This window comes from Castor canadensis, chromosome 6, assembly GCF_047511655.1.
Source record: "Castor canadensis chromosome 6, mCasCan1.hap1v2, whole genome shotgun sequence".
Taxonomy (NCBI): domain Eukaryota; kingdom Metazoa; phylum Chordata; class Mammalia; order Rodentia; family Castoridae; genus Castor; species Castor canadensis.
The window spans coordinates 132,196,247-132,211,863 of record NC_133391.1 but is presented as its reverse complement, the minus strand read 5'-3'; the positions used below and the strand labels follow the sequence as shown (position 1 = coordinate 132,211,863).

At 40.0% G+C, this 15,617-nt stretch overlaps 1 protein-coding gene across 1 annotated transcript in view; it reads right to left on the bottom strand.

Annotated features, from left to right (window-relative positions):
* Nucleotides 1-5,239: 5,239 nt before the first annotated feature.
* Nucleotides 5,240-15,617, bottom strand: part of Il6st (interleukin 6 cytokine family signal transducer) — a 52,657-nt gene continuing 42,279 nt past the window's right edge. Inside the window, exons 15-17 of the mRNA XM_020185873.2 lie at nucleotides 14,043-14,139; nucleotides 11,470-11,551; nucleotides 5,240-10,678 (exon numbers count right to left, since the gene is read on the bottom strand). Coding sequence (XP_020041462.1) covers nucleotides 9,938-10,678; nucleotides 11,470-11,551; nucleotides 14,043-14,139 — 920 coding nt within the window. The 3' untranslated portion in view covers nucleotides 5,240-9,937. The remainder of the gene's footprint in view (nucleotides 10,679-11,469; nucleotides 11,552-14,042; nucleotides 14,140-15,617) is intronic.

Here is a 15,617-nt window from a genome sequence, read left to right as displayed (position 1 = left end):
TTGTCAGAGTGTGGGACAATTCTGAACACTGAATGCTCCAGGCAGCTGGGATGATGTGACCTTACAGATCAACTCCTGACCCAGACACTTCTTAGTTACACCTTTGTGCCTGTCTTACTTTGGTGTGAGGTGGCAAGCTGCTCCCAGGCCTCCGGCTCTGTCCTCAGGGAACTCCCCTCCTGACAAGGACCTAAGCTGGGGACGTGGAGGAGGTCCTTGTTCTGTGTCCCCTGTCCCGCAGGATTGGTCCTGAGGTCTGTCTGCCTACTGTAAGGCTTCTCAGGATCTCATAGTCCTTCTGAGAATACCCAGTCATGTCACAGACAGCTGACCTTGGAGATGTTCCTTCCTTTCCTCACAGCATCATCAAATTGGGACAGTCTACTTTAGCCTGTTTTCCCCATTGGGCCAGGCGGCTGTGGGATCTGGACTTGAGCATTTTCTCTGTCCCACTTCCTAAGGTGACTTGTTCTGCTGAGGGGCACTGGTGCCATAGGCATCCACTCCTCCCAATGGAAAGTAGTAGTGACAAGCCATTGGCAAAGCCTGCTATGTCATCTTTGTCCTCATTTTAAGACCCTAGCTGTTCCCTCAGATTAAATTGGCCTAGAAACCCTTTCCCTGTAACTTGTTGGAGAATCAGGCAACTTCTGCCTACTGGTTGGCAGGCTGGCCAGAGCTTTGGCTGAAGAGTTGGTGCTTGTTGGTTAGTGACAGTGGGTGAGGATGGCATAGCTTTTGCTGAAAACAGGTCCCCTGAGAGCTCCCCAGGCCCCAGGCAGAGGGCATACTGTTAAATACATTGAACTTTCCACGTTTCACATTAACTACATCTTTTGACGGTAAAAGTTTTGGAAGGGTTTGATGTTTTGTTTTTGAAGTTATTTGAGTATAACAGTGATTTCTCAGCAATCTTCTGCATCTATAGATTCCTATGAACTGAAAAACCATCCATCTATTCTAATCTAACTTGTAAATTGCTTACAAATGTAATAACAATAGCATCTTTATAAATTCTAAGTAAGAGTGACACTGATACTGTTGTTTTGTATCCACTTAATGAAACATTCTTCAATTTCAATTCTGTAATTGTCTTTTATGGTTTGTTGACAGTAACTCTTTCCTTCAGGACAACCATGTTTGGAGGTCACTGAAGAACCGGCTGGCCTTCAATCCTGCCTCTTGGGCCAGCATACAGAATCTCTCTGTATTGCAATGGACACGCCCAACTAGCCTCTAGTCAGAAACTGCTGTGGAGGTCAAAGTTAATTAAAATGGGACATGAAGCAAAAGGGGGGTACTCTGTTCTCAGAGGCAGGGTGGTTCCAGGTGAAGAGCGTGGGTTAGGGTACAGCTTGTATTTGGGAGGAGAAAGCAGGAGGATGTCTTTGGGACAGACAGGAACCAGCCACAGTTTTCTCTGTTCCATTATTTCCAAGTGGAACTGGTGGCAAGAGGGTATTAAATGTGACACCCAAACTGGATATCCCAGGGATCCTGGGAATGGGGTAAACTAGGGCTTGGTGAGTTTGTTACCCGGGCCTCTCCCTGTACAGCTTCCCACTGTCACCACAGGGATAGTGCACATCACAATTCTGAAGGCTGCATTTGTGCAGAAGTGGGGCTGGGGATGGTATCTTAGGTTGAGTTCCCCAGAAGCAAGTCTTGGGAAAAATCCAGGTGCAATTTACTTGTGAAGGGAGTGCCCCCAGGTGAAACTGGTGAGGAACTCAGAGAAGCTGGGCAGGAAGGAAGAGGAAGCTGAGACTCCAGACACTCTCCTGCTCCACAGCTCCTTCCTGCTCCATCCCCTGGAGGAACATAACTTATGACTCTGTTATGATCCTCTGTTCCTCTGAGTGTGTCCACCTGAGGCAAGAAGCTGGGCTTTCACACTCCTAAACTGCCATTGCCATGCTGGCCTCTGTGAGGTAGGTAAGCTCCAGGCACTTTTTTTGGCAGTACTGGAGTTTGAACTCAAGGCCTCACACTTGCTAGGCAGATGCTCTACCACTTGAGCCACTCCGCTGACCCTGTTTTGTGTTGGGTATTTTTGAGATAGGGTCTTCTGAACTATTTGCCCAGGCTGACCTTGAACCACAGTCCTCCTGATCTCTGCCTCCTGAGTACTCCAGGCACTTTTGACTGTGTGTGGAGATCTCGGGGCCCCAGCATCCTGAAAGAAACCCAGCAGGAGAAGCTACTGGAGCAGGTAGTGGGGAGAGAAGCTCACAGCAGCTGGCTGAGATTGGGGCAGCCTCTGTAGGGCACCAGACTTCACAACAAAACCCCCCACAGAGTTGTATCTAGTGACCATGCAGCAGGTACTAGCTGATGTATTTTTCAGAGACTATCTCACTTAATTCTCACCCAGCTGGCTCTGTAAGGGTACTTCCTATTTGTAAGGCAGAGCATAGCCTTGGAGGAGGAACGTTAGGGTTACACCTATTTAAAGGCCCCACCTTTGCTACCTACTCATCTGTGGTCCTAAATGAGTTCCTATACTTCAGTTTCTTTATCTGCAAACTGGAGGAAAATTGTATCACTGCCTATGACTGAGGGGGGATTAAATGAGGTATGAGTTGTGCACAGTAGCTCACAACTGTAATCCCAGCTACACAAGAGGCTGTAGATAGGAGGCTCTGCGTCTGAATCTGATCAAGTTTAAAAAAAAAAAAAAGAGAGAGAGAGAGAGACCCTGATTGAAAACTAAAGTGAAAAAGGGCTGGAGGTGTGGCTCAAGGGGCAGAGCACCTGCCTAGCTGTCCTGAGTTCAAAACTCAGTACCACCAAAAAAAAAAAGTAATGCTTATACTGTGCTGAGCACAATGCCCACAATAGTAGGTGCACAGAGAATAATGGTGCTTTTTGTTGTTAGCACAGATGAGGTAAGTGAGGATGAGAGAAGTTGTACCAGGTCTGCCGACCTCCAGTCCCCGGTTTTTCTAGTTGTGACTCTGTATTGATTTTAGCTTTGGGACGAGTCTCTCTGTAATCAGGGAGGGGTGACCTGAGGAGGGTGACCAGGTGTTACAGAGAAACTGAGGAGTGTCTGCCTCTTTTTGGTGCCACTTTCTTGGCTACCATCCACAAACACGGAGGGACCTATTGAGGCTGGAGAGAACCAGAACCTCCTAGGAGGCCTGCAGTCCTAGACAGTGTCCTCCTGGGCAGGTGGTGCCAGGATGAGGAACTGGGTCATCTACAAGCAAGCCTCCTGAAACAGGTAGTGAGCCATTTTTCTGCTTTTGCCATCACTGCTCCAGAAAGATACCCTTGCTAGGTGCCTCACAAGTTCTTGTGTCAGCCCCACTCTTCCAGGCTTTTGAGGACACAGCAGGAGTCATGGCAGCAGTCCCCAGACATGAGCCTCCCAGAGTGAAGCCTTCAAGTTCTAAGGCTGGAGACCTCGAGCCTCAGGCCTCTCTCCTTATCTGAAGGACAGCTCTGTTCACTGTGACTGCTCAGCATGGCCAGAGTATCATACTGCATGTGGCTAGCAGGTTAGAAGAAACTCAGTATGTTCCAGAAGCTTACAGTGTGGAGAAGAGGAGGCTAGGCAAGGCTGCAAAGAAGGGCAAAGCAGGCCCCAGGCAGAAGGAAATGTGGGGTGGGCAGAGCACTGACCAGCTGCTACAGTGCTGTCCCCTCAGTCCAGCCAGCAGCTGGAAGCCACCAGGAAGGTGAGGCTGTGGAGGCCCGCTGCCCTGAGGTCTGAACACAGCCACCTGGGAAAGGAATGTGGTCAAAGCCCTCAGGAAAAGTCCCCTATCCCCAGATCCTTCTGTCACCAGCTGCAGAGGGCAGGATTTCATCAGCAGAGGATCCTGTCTTTGGTCAAGATAAGAGAATATGAGTCACATGAACATGCATTCCCCTGGGGAAGATGGACATGTTTACCTCTTTCTAGTTCTACTTTCCTGACAGGTAAAATGACATAATCAGTCACAAAGAATAAATGTGAGAAGACCAGATTCCTAAAATTAAGTTATGCCTGTCCATTTGTTTAACCTTATGAGTTGGGGAATATTGCTCACTAGTACTTACCCCACACATGGGAGGCCCTGGGTTGGATCCCTAGCACTGGAAAACAACAAAGAAAACCCAAGCTGGGTGTGGCAGTACACTCCTGTAGCCCAGCACTTAGGAGGCAGAAGCAGGAGGACTCAGTGTGAGGCCAGCCTGGCTATAAAGACCCTGCCTCAAAAACCCGAAACAAAACAAAATGATGTAAGTAACAGTTGAGAGAAAATACATGCAATTTAAAAGATGAGGGTTGGAGGCATGGTTCAAGTGGTACAGCACCTGCCTAGCAAGTGTGGGGCCCTGAGTTCAAACCCCAGTACTCCCTCCCCGCCCAAAAAAGTAAATGAATTTTGACTTAAAAGTAGCCCTTTCTTCTTCATGGAGACAGAACATTGTAAGCTGCTGAGAAGCAAGAAGCCTCTAGACCTTCAGAGAGCAGGTCTTTTTCTAGGTTAGCCAGGAGCTAACCTAAATGAGCAGCAGTAGGGACTTCACTGCCACCCCAGTGCCTTCTGAGCTTCTGTCTGCTTTATCACTTTCTTCTTTTTCTACTTCAGACCTGCTTTTCTCCTCTTCTGTTCACTCCACAAACCAGGTAAAGCACTGAAATTAACTGTATCGAAGCACACACACACACACACACACACATACCCCCTTCAGTTTTTTGTGTTTTGAAAGTGTGGAAGGAATGTTTTATATTACTTGAAGACAAAAGCCTAAGTTAAGCAACCTGGTCAAGATAATTGCCTCTCAGCCTCTGCACCAGGGAAATGTCTTTTTGGAAGGACGATCTCATCATATAGATCAGGATCAGACAAGTGGCACTCATTGACTATATTGGTTTCACACACTCCTTCCTCCTCAGTGGCCTCCAGAGGGAGGTTCATATCAACCAGCTTCTCGCCTCCCCTTGACAAGCAGGGACTCCAGCAGTGTGTGCACAGACAGGCCACAAGGTGGTGTAGCACCTCTGTTGCTGATCCTTTGGCAAAACCTGGCTGGGAGGTAAGAAGCTGGGATTGCAGAACTCGTGGCTAAATCTGGGAAGCTGATTACTAAGGCCACAATAGTGTATCACTTTCCTTCTAAATCCTACCCATGACGTCAGATGAGCACAGATACCTCACAAAACATCTTGTTTACAGTAAGGATAAATACCATTACCTCAAACAAAATGCCTAACAAGTCAGATGGCGGTGACCACACACACAAAAAAAGTACAAGAATTTATTCCTTAAATTTACTTAAAGGATTAGAGGTGATATATAGTGAAACATTTATGATAACATTTAGAGTTATGTCAACATAAAAAACTATAGCTGTGGTTACAATTGGCACATGCAATTCACTGCAAGGGTAAAAATCTATATAGCACTACACCAGCCTTCCAAATGAAGTTAGATGAGGTGTGGTAAGGCAGTAAGTGAATGTGAAAGGACTACTTACAGGGAACCGAGGCCTAGCTAGGACTTAACGGTAGGCATGCCTAATGATAACCACTTCACTGTCATGCTAGCAACCTGCACATTTATTTTTAGAATACATTATTCAATCTATACATTAAGACTAAACAGTTTTTAAAACTCACTGTATAACATCCCTTTGTTTCAGACACATCACACTTGGTATTCATGTAACAGCATTTGCAACCTATAGTAATCAAAGCTTATGTTCAAGGGATAAAAGACTGGAATATTCATCACCAAGCACTGGCTCTATGTGCATTTATTTCATCAAGATCTGCAAACAACTGGGGAATGAAATGAAACTGGCCAGTTTGTGGGAGTTACTGACTGCCAAAAGCCCTTAAGGATCTAGGAACAAGTGGGTTAACAGCAGAACTCACCTTGAGCTGCCACCTTTTTATCTTTAAGGCAGTATACACTAGAGTCACATGCCACTGCATGCACTACAGCATATAGGGTGGAAAAACAGATTAATTCTTGGCTTAAGAAAATTTTTTGACTTACATTTGAATTGTTTAATGTCCTGAAAAGGAAATGCTGCCAAAGACTCATCCCAAGGACACATAGGCAGGTTTGCTACTTTGTATTTTTACTGAAATCTCTGCTAATGCCAAATTTTATGCTAACCCTACATACCCTGCCAATTTATGGCTGCATATTTTCTAATTTACAAGCTATAATTTTTTTAGAAAAGTAATCTTACTTGGGCAATACAATCTAACTGTAATACCTACAACAGAAAAAACTATCCTAAGAATATTTGTGAACAGTTGACCTGTAAGTTTTATGTAGCTTATTGAGATTTTACTCATCTCACTGAAATAAAACTTTATTGAAACAGAAGTGTATGGTTTGGGAACATTTTCCTAACCAGCTGACCAAACCAAACAGGAGAATGATGTGGAATGTAACAGAACGCAGCTTTCTCCTGCTTGTTTTATTTCACACATGCACCAGTAAACAGCTACTGTGGAGAATTCTGTATGATTATGTACTTTCACATTTATGTCATGATTTTAACTAGTTAATTATATGGGTAGAAAAAAGACATCTTGAAAAATGTGTCTGATTTCGCCAGGCACTGGTGGCTCATGCCTGAAATCCTAGCTACTCAGAAGGCAGAGATCAGGAGGATTCAGGGTTTGAAGCCAGCACGGGAAAATAGTTTGTGAGACCCTATCTCGAAAAACCATTCACAAAAATAGAACTGGTGAAGTGGCTCAAGATGAGGCCCTAAGTTCAAGCCCCAGTACTGAAAGAAAGAAAAAAAAGAAAAAATTGTCTGATTTCTATTTCTAAAAGCACCTGAGCTGTTATGGGCTTTAATAATAATAATAATAAAAAACCTGTCTTATAAGTATACTTCAATTTCATTAACCTTTAATTTCACAATGAGCAAGGGTCATTGGATGACTCCATGTGGTGGAGTCCTGTATCAAGGAATGAGGCTGAAATTAAATTAATTACCCAGAGAAGACACAAATGCATATGAAGGAATTTGTGTTTTCCTCCCTTCTTCTACTCCAATGTTGGGTATGTTGCTGACTACTGATTTATTCATGCTAGTAAAGGATCAAATTTTTAGATGTTAACAGGTAGAAAGTCTAAAGTCTTATAGTTTACTAAGTTATTCATAATTTTAACTTTATGGGAGATGAGGGCAGGAAGCCAAATACACCAGTAGCTGACAATCAAGTTACAAGAGCATCATGGGTAACATATATTAGATCAGATTTTAAAGGAAGCAGTGAATTATTTTGTACAAGAAGCTATTTCCTGATGTGCATTAATTTAAACCACATTTTTAGACACTACAGACTTAAAGAGTAGTAAATCCACTAACTTTATTACTTTTTATATAAATAAACCAGATTTATTGCCCTGTCTACCTAAAAATACAATGCACATGCATCAAAATATATATTATTCTAAAACATGCTCTAGGAAAGTAATTTTGTATTTAAGATAAGTTTTATGATTTTTTATCTTCAGGGCACTAATGCACATTAAATATTAGTGCTCAAATCTTTATTTCCTGAATGAGTTCTTGCACAGTAAACATAACAACCATCTAATATATCTGATGTACTCTTTGAGTGGAGGCATTCACTCACCATACCACATTTTATACATGTTTTACCATGCAAATTTGCTTACCTGAGGTCCTTTCTTCAATGACCCCTCATTTTCATTTCCTTAGATCATGAGTTCATACCTTCTAACTATCCCCGCCCCCGCCAATGTACAAACTTCACACTACAATGTTCTTCACAACACTGCTACTTGTTATGATAACATGATTTCTTGTTTTTGAGGAAATGAAAAGTATAAGATATATATGTCTGCATAGGTATAGCCACAATAGGGCAAATCCAGTCCTGATCTGGACCAGCCTTTGATGACCAATGTCAGTGGTGGTGACACCATCATTTGTAGTGTGAGTCTGAGTCTCTGTTCCTTGATGACCTCTCTCTGCCTTATTTTTCTCATCTACTTCTAATTCTGTCACTTCACCAATCTCATGTTGGTTTTACTTAAAGTAGGAAGTTGAACGTATCATAATAAAGCATCTACTGTGCCTCACAAAGATCATATATGTGAAAGAACTCAGAAAAGTATTAGATATGATATAAATGCAAGAATACAAATGATAAAACATATCAGGAAGTCTAACATGAAGAATATTCTGAGTAAAAAGTAGAATTACATTTCAACTGTAAATGTATACCAGTTTTCTTGATCTTTTATTCTTTAATAACCTCTACAAACTATTTTAAGTGTGTCTGTTTTCTGAAAGTTAAATATACCAGAAAAACAAACCCATTTCCTCCGAATGCACTTGGTGGTGCTAGTCAACCATGAAGCACGAGTATTTCTTCTAATTTACTCAGACCTGCAAGTCACACATGGTGGTTAGGGAATGGCATAAATGCATTAGTGGCTTTAGCTTGAAACCCTGGAAGCCTGGCTCACTTCTCTTCAAAGAACAGAATTGGAAGGAAGAGGTTTAAAATATTCCTAAATCACAATGTAGAATTAAGTTTCACGATGTGAGAATGAATGGGCAGATAATAAAATACTATTTCTTGTTGGGTATGGTGGCACACAGCTGTAGGTACTCAGGAAGCTGGGACAGGAGGATCTCTTGAGCCCATGCTAGAGTCAACCTGGGCAACACAGCGGGAATTCAGCTTAAAAAAATCAGGGCTGTAGGTATATCTCAGTGGTAGAGCACTTGCCTAGCATGCACAAGGCCCTAGTTCAATCCCCAGTACTACAAAACAAACAAAAAGCCCTCCAGTCCCCCTATACAAACAAACCTATCTCTTTATTAGGTGTCTCCACAATGAGGATATTTGCTAACTGTGATATTTACTAAGATTAATATGTATTTTATTGGGATCCCGGTTTTGTTGTGGTGAGCACTGACCTCTAACTTAATTTGCTTCAACCACCTGCTAGAAAAAGAAAAAAATTAAACCTTGGCATACTTAAAAATCAAAACAAGGTATATTCAATTAAAGTAAATTTTAAGCTGAAGATATATAAAGTACTTTGTCAACCAAATTCTCTGAAGTCTTAACCACAAGGGTCAGTGATGTCTATGTATGCATACAAAAATACATACATAGACAACAATTTGAGTCTTTAAAAATCGTAAACAAGTTAAAATGATCGAGATAGCTTGGTGTTCATTCCTACTTCCCACCAGGGCACTCTGCTGTTTGTGAAATGGACCTGCAAAGAGGCTGTCAATAAGGAAAAGCAAATTTTTAAAACTTTAGTGAGATTTTTGATTAGATAATATTTTAAACAAAGTATTTTTAATCGGCCAAGTTAAAGCTCTGGAATTCCTTTGCTTCAATAACAGCTGCAGGCATCACTATCAACAGAAGGGCACAATGGTCTAACTGTAAATGAAGCCACCCCACCATTTCTCTGTCAGACCTCAAAATGTGGGCTCAGACAGTTATGCCCACAGACCTCTTTTTAAGTAATGGCAGCTGAAGCAGAGGATTTACACCTTGCCCCTCTATTTTTTATATTGACCATCCCTAAGCCACTTTTTTTGATGACTATTCTCATCAAAACCAGCTGTGTTCACTCATTATATCACTGCTCATTATTTAAATACCTTCTGTGTTTTTATGTAGCAAAACAAAAAGTTTTACTTTATAAATTTCAGACAAGCTTTCTGTTTTTCTTCAGTGCAAACATCCTGAAACAGCATAGTCATTCAGCTATTCAGAGGATAAAGTCAGTTTATGTAGTGCTTAAAGTAGAATCCCAGATATTCTGGAATGGAAATGGCCCAGGTGAGATTTTTGTCCTTAAGGGCAGATGATCATCTTCAGGGAGTGAAGATTATTTTCTATCTGAAATCACAGATAAAGTATGTTAGCTTTACTTTATAGGTACTGTTGAGTTGTAACAGAGCTAGTCTGTCACTGAGGCATGTAGCCACCTTGTCTTACAGTCTGTGGTAAGTAACTTTTAGGCATTCCTTCATCAATTGCAGCTTCCAGCCCAGCTGTTTCGAATCTCTCTACGTGTCCCTCAGTCCCTGGGCCAAAAGCATCCACCATAGAAACCTCCTGAAACATACTCATTTGCCCAGATCCACAGGACTGTGAAATAGGACCTGAAATTTGCTGCTGTTTAAGTCTAACAAAATCTTCCTCATTGCCCGATGAAACCTGTTTTGATCTTTCAAAATGTGAAATGTCTGGACTGGTCTCAGGTTGACTGCAGTTCTGTTTGAAATACTGTTGCATGGGCAAAATGCCATCACCGCTGTCTGCGTTTTCTACCAACTGTAGATCTTCTGGCCGCTCCTCTGAATCCAGCAGGGGCTGGGTGGACTCAGACCTTGAGAAGACTTGGACAGATGGAACCTGGTGTCTATAGCCACTATGCACCACAGTGGAGTACTGGACAGTGCTCGAAGTATTCTGTGAAGATTCATTTTCATCACTGCTAGAAATGCTTGGCCGAGAAGACGACATGCAGGAAGACCCCCCAATACCACTGCTGTGTCCTTCAGTACTAGTTTTTTCCTTCTTGAATAGGTCCAGTGATTTCAGATCCTCAGGAAAAGGCTTCTTGTCATTTGCTTCTATTTCCACAACACTTACATCAGTGAAATTGCCATCAGAATACATCTGATCTTTTGAATTAAAATTGTGCTAGAAAAGAGAGAAAATGGATTATTACTTATGGCATATATTTGCTTAGAAACTTTTAGAGCTAATGTGTTTTTGAAACTTCTCAGTAACTTTCAATGGTATAGAAATAATGTCAAAAATCAGTCAGTTGGCTGAACTGCACATAAAGCAAAATGAATTAAGAAGTCTGAATTATTTCCTACTTAGAATTTCCAAATCACTATTGTTGTAATTACATTTTGATAAGGTAGTAGTTTACAAATAGTATTTAATATTTCATGCCTAGATTAGACAGCCTAGAATTGAATGGATAGAAAAACTAGGGGCATTAAGAAAAATCAAATTTAAATTACTTAAGTTTTACTGTAGAATATAAAAATATACATCTTTAATTTGTTAAAATTAAATTTAAAGATTATTAGAGGATAATAAATACAAATACTTTCCATTTGGGGATATATTTTAAGTTTTAAGAGTTAGTGTAGGTTCTCAAAAATCATTTCCTCAATATTAAAATTCAGTGTTAAAATGGCTAAGCTGGTTTTGGTATTCAATCCAAAATGCTTGTATAACAAAGTTACCACTAAATGGTAGTTTTAGCACTTTATGTATTCAGTTTGCCAGTTCATATTTCATAATCTATACTAAGCAGAATCAGGAATATCAGAATGTATTATGATTTATAGGTATTACTTTAAAATTTGACAATAATTTTTAATTTATGTACAGTTATTTTCATTTACTTTTTTGACTCAGCTCAAATATATTTTGAACTTGTACATTACAAACAACTCAGGAGGACTTGATCTTACCCTTGGAGGTGTGTGAGGTGACCACTGGGCAATATGACTCTTTGAAGGATCTGGAACATTAGGCCAGATGTGTTTTTTAATTCTAAAGAGAAAAGAAACATGGCAAGTGTAAAACCACATGTAACAATGACCAGTCCCTATTTCCACTTGTCATCTCAAAGAAGCAAATGAACAACAACAACAAAATACCTACCCTACCCCAAAACCAAACAAATTATTTTTTTGAGTCACAGAAAAATACTGTTAAAAATGCCTATGAATGGTAAGGTATTCAAAATGAAAAACAGGTAACAAGACTGAAGCTAATCATTGGAATTCAACTGAAAAGTCTCTCAAATCCTTTTTTGGGGTGCAGTAGTGGGATTTGAACTTAGGGCCTCATGCTTGCTAAGCAAGCAATTTATAGATAAATCGAATCCTGTAATAAAATCAATTAAAAGCTTCATCCAGGCTACAACAGGTTGTAGCTCAACCCCTCCCAACAAAAAGGAAAGCAAAGATGTTTAATTCCCAATTAAAAGTGTCCAGATACAGAAAGCAACTGGGTGTTTGCTAGGAAGCAGGGTCCAGGACACTGAGTAACTGTAAAGGGTGTGAGGATGAGCACTGGAGTGAAAGAAGTGTTCTAATACTGGATGTGGGGGTGACTCCATGTCTTACACATTGTCACAGCTTTACAAAGTACGCAGTAAATGGCTGAACTTAATTACACGTAAATTGAACCTCAATAAAGCTCTTATAAAACAAAACAAAAAAAAGTGTCCAGATAATAAATCAAATAAAAATGTTACACTATATCAAATAAAATATAATAGATGTGATTTTTTTTTAATAAGGAAGAAGAGGCAAACAGTTCAATGGAACAGAACTGAGAGTTCAGAAACCAATACAAATTTATATAGACAACTGATTTTTGGCATAGGTGCCAAGGCAATTCACAAGGTAACAGGATAGTCTTTTTCAAAATAATGTTAAAAGTAGGTATCTGGGCAGGGACTGGGGGGCATAACAGCCTTGACCCTGATCTCATACCATGCACAAAAATTAGTTAAGTTGTAAATGAATCATAGGCATAAGAACTAAAACTACTGAACTTCTAGAAGAAAAAATGTTTTTGAACACTAGCTTAGATAGATTTCTTAAACATGATACAAAATGCAGGAACCACAGTGTGGGGAAAAACAGATAAAATGGACTTCAAAATGAAAAATTTCTTAACTTCATAGTTAAGAAAGCGAAATGGTAATGCACAAACTGGGACAAAAATGTATTAAAACTTGTATTTGAAAAAAGCTTTGTAACCAAACATAATGAAGAACTCCTACTGCTCAATACTAATAAAAACTATCCAATTTGAAATTGGGAAAAAGATTTCAATAGACACAAAAGAAAGAATGTGCCACATGAAAAGATCCATTAGTAGTCATCAGGGAAATGGAAATTAAAACCACAATGATATAGTACTACACACCTACTCAAATAAATTACTAAAAAAACCCAAAAAACTTACGACAGTACCAAGTGTTGGTGATGATATGGAGTAATGCTGGTGGGAATACAGGATGGCCTAACCACCCTGAAAAGATTGACAGTTTCTTTTCTTTTTTTTTTTTTTTGCAATGCTTAGGGATCAAATCCAGGATAATGCTAGGCAAATGCTCTACCACTGAGCTACATCCATAGCCCTGTCAGTTTCTTACAAAGTTAACATACTTAACTACATAATCCAGCACTCTAATCCTAATTATTTATTCAAGTTAAATGAAAACATGCCCACAACACTATACATAATGGGTAAGAATCAGAAAAACCTAAACTTCTTTAAGTGATGGATAGCATCAATTATTTTGACATATCCATACTATAGAGTATGATTCAGCAATATAAAGGAAAAAATATTAGTATATGCAACAACATGGACCAATTTAAAAAATACTGTATTAAATGAAAGACGCCATACCTAAGAATCTACATGCTGTTTAATTCCGCATATATGAAGTTCTGGATAAGGCAAAACTACGGTTACAGAAAACACATTAGGGAATGCCTGGGGTCAGAAGTTGACAGACAGAATAGATTACAAAACAATGAAGATACTTTAGGGTGATGGAAATGTTCTGTATCTTGATTGTGGTGGTGGTTATACAGCTGTACACAATTACAAAAATTCATCAAACTATAAACTTAAAATGTATAAACTTTATAGTATATAAATTATAGCTCAATAAAGATGGGCTGTAGCTGGGTGTGGTGGCTCACAGCTGTAATCCTAGCTACTCAGAAGGCTGAGATTGGGGTTTGAGGCCAGTCTGGAAAAAAGTTTATGAGACCCCCCATCTCAATCAATGGCTGGGTATGGTGGTGAGCACCTGTCATCCTAGTTACAGAATGTAGCGTAAAATAGGAGGACTGTAAAAACCAAGACCCTATTCCCAAACTAATCAGAGCAAAACTGGTTGGTGGGATGGCTCAAGTGGTAAGTGTGAAGCCCTGAGTTCAAACCCCATTACTAGCAAAAGAAAAAAAAAAAAAAAAGCTGGGGAAAATGCGAAAATATGAATACAGGTACTTACAGGTCTCGCTTATTAAAGCAGAATAATACTCCCAGAAGAGTTATCAGTAGGAATGCTAAGCAAACAGGCACAACAATGGCTTCTATTTCTCCTTGAGCTAAAAAAAGAGAAAGGATGTAATAAGAAACAGTTGTCGACACATACAAAATGGAATAATACAATTTCCTAACCGGAATACTACTGAGAAGATGAAGTAACCCATCCTAGTCCCTTCCTCCCCAGTCTTTTCAGATTTTAAGGTTGCTTTTTAAGTCATATCCTAACCATCTGTCCTTACACTATAACCTGGCTATGTAGTAAGCATAAAATATCCAATGGCTGGGGGAATAAAATGACTAGTTCAATTTACTGGATAGGAAATTTACTGGATAGACAAAGTTAGAGCTTTGAAACCTAAGATTCATTACAGTTATGACCTGTAGTCAGAAAAATCTAAGCAAAGGCTTATCTTTGAGATCTAATCATTATATAAAAAAAAATTGTATCAGAACAAAAATGAACATTGTAGAAGTGGAAAAGCTATAATCTTAACTGAACTACAAGTTTACCTTTCTACAAGGAATAAAAATGCAATCTTAGACAAAACTGTTAAGAATTATTTACCATTTTAAAGAAGATAATATGATACAGGGCTAAGAATTTTAGAAGAGATGCTCACTAGACATGCATAATGGCACATGTAGGAATACTTAATCTAAAAATCAAACAAGCCTGAGTTTCCTAAAGACCACACAAATCCTCATCTGCGTTTCAAAGAGAACCTATTAATCAAATGAATCACTAATTGAGATTTTTGTCTTTGGCAGTACTGGGGTTTGAACTCAGGGCCTTGCACTTTCTAGGCAGGAGCCTTACTACTTGAGCTATGCCTCTAGCCCTTTTATTTATGTATGTTTATACATAGGGTCTCGTGTTTATGCCTGGGCTGGCCTGACCACAATCATATTTATGTTTAGTGCCTAGCTGGGATGACAGGAGCATGTCACCATGCCCACTTTTATTAGTTAAGATGGAATCTCACAAACTTTTTGCCTGGGCTGGCCTCGAACTACAAGCCTCCTGACCTCCGCCTCCCAAGCAGTTAGGATTAGAGGCATAAGCCACCTCGCCCAGTTTATTAAGCCTCCCCACCTCCTCATCAGGGCCTGATATACACTAAGCTTGTATTCTATCACTGAGCTGTACTCCCTGCCCCTTTAGCTCCTTTTTGATTAGTGTTTTATAGGAAAAATGTATGAAAGTAACACCGCAGGCATACACTGTTTGCTAAGTTTTATCTTTCTACTACACTTAAGCCCAGTAGATATCAAGACAGCAGAAGAATGCTTGGAACTAATGCTTGGTTAGCAAATACTAACTCTTGAATGCTAAGGATCACAGCTAGAATGCCAAATCTAATTTAGGCAGAAGCCTTCCTTTACTGCTTCTATGCTTCATACCAAGGCTTTGCTTAGATCACTCTCTCAGACACCCCTCTGTCCTATTTGTCCACATCCTAACTTTAAGGCTCCAGCATTGTCTCTTTAGGAAACCTTTTTTAAAGGCAAAATGCCCCTTCGCCCCTGCTGGTATCTT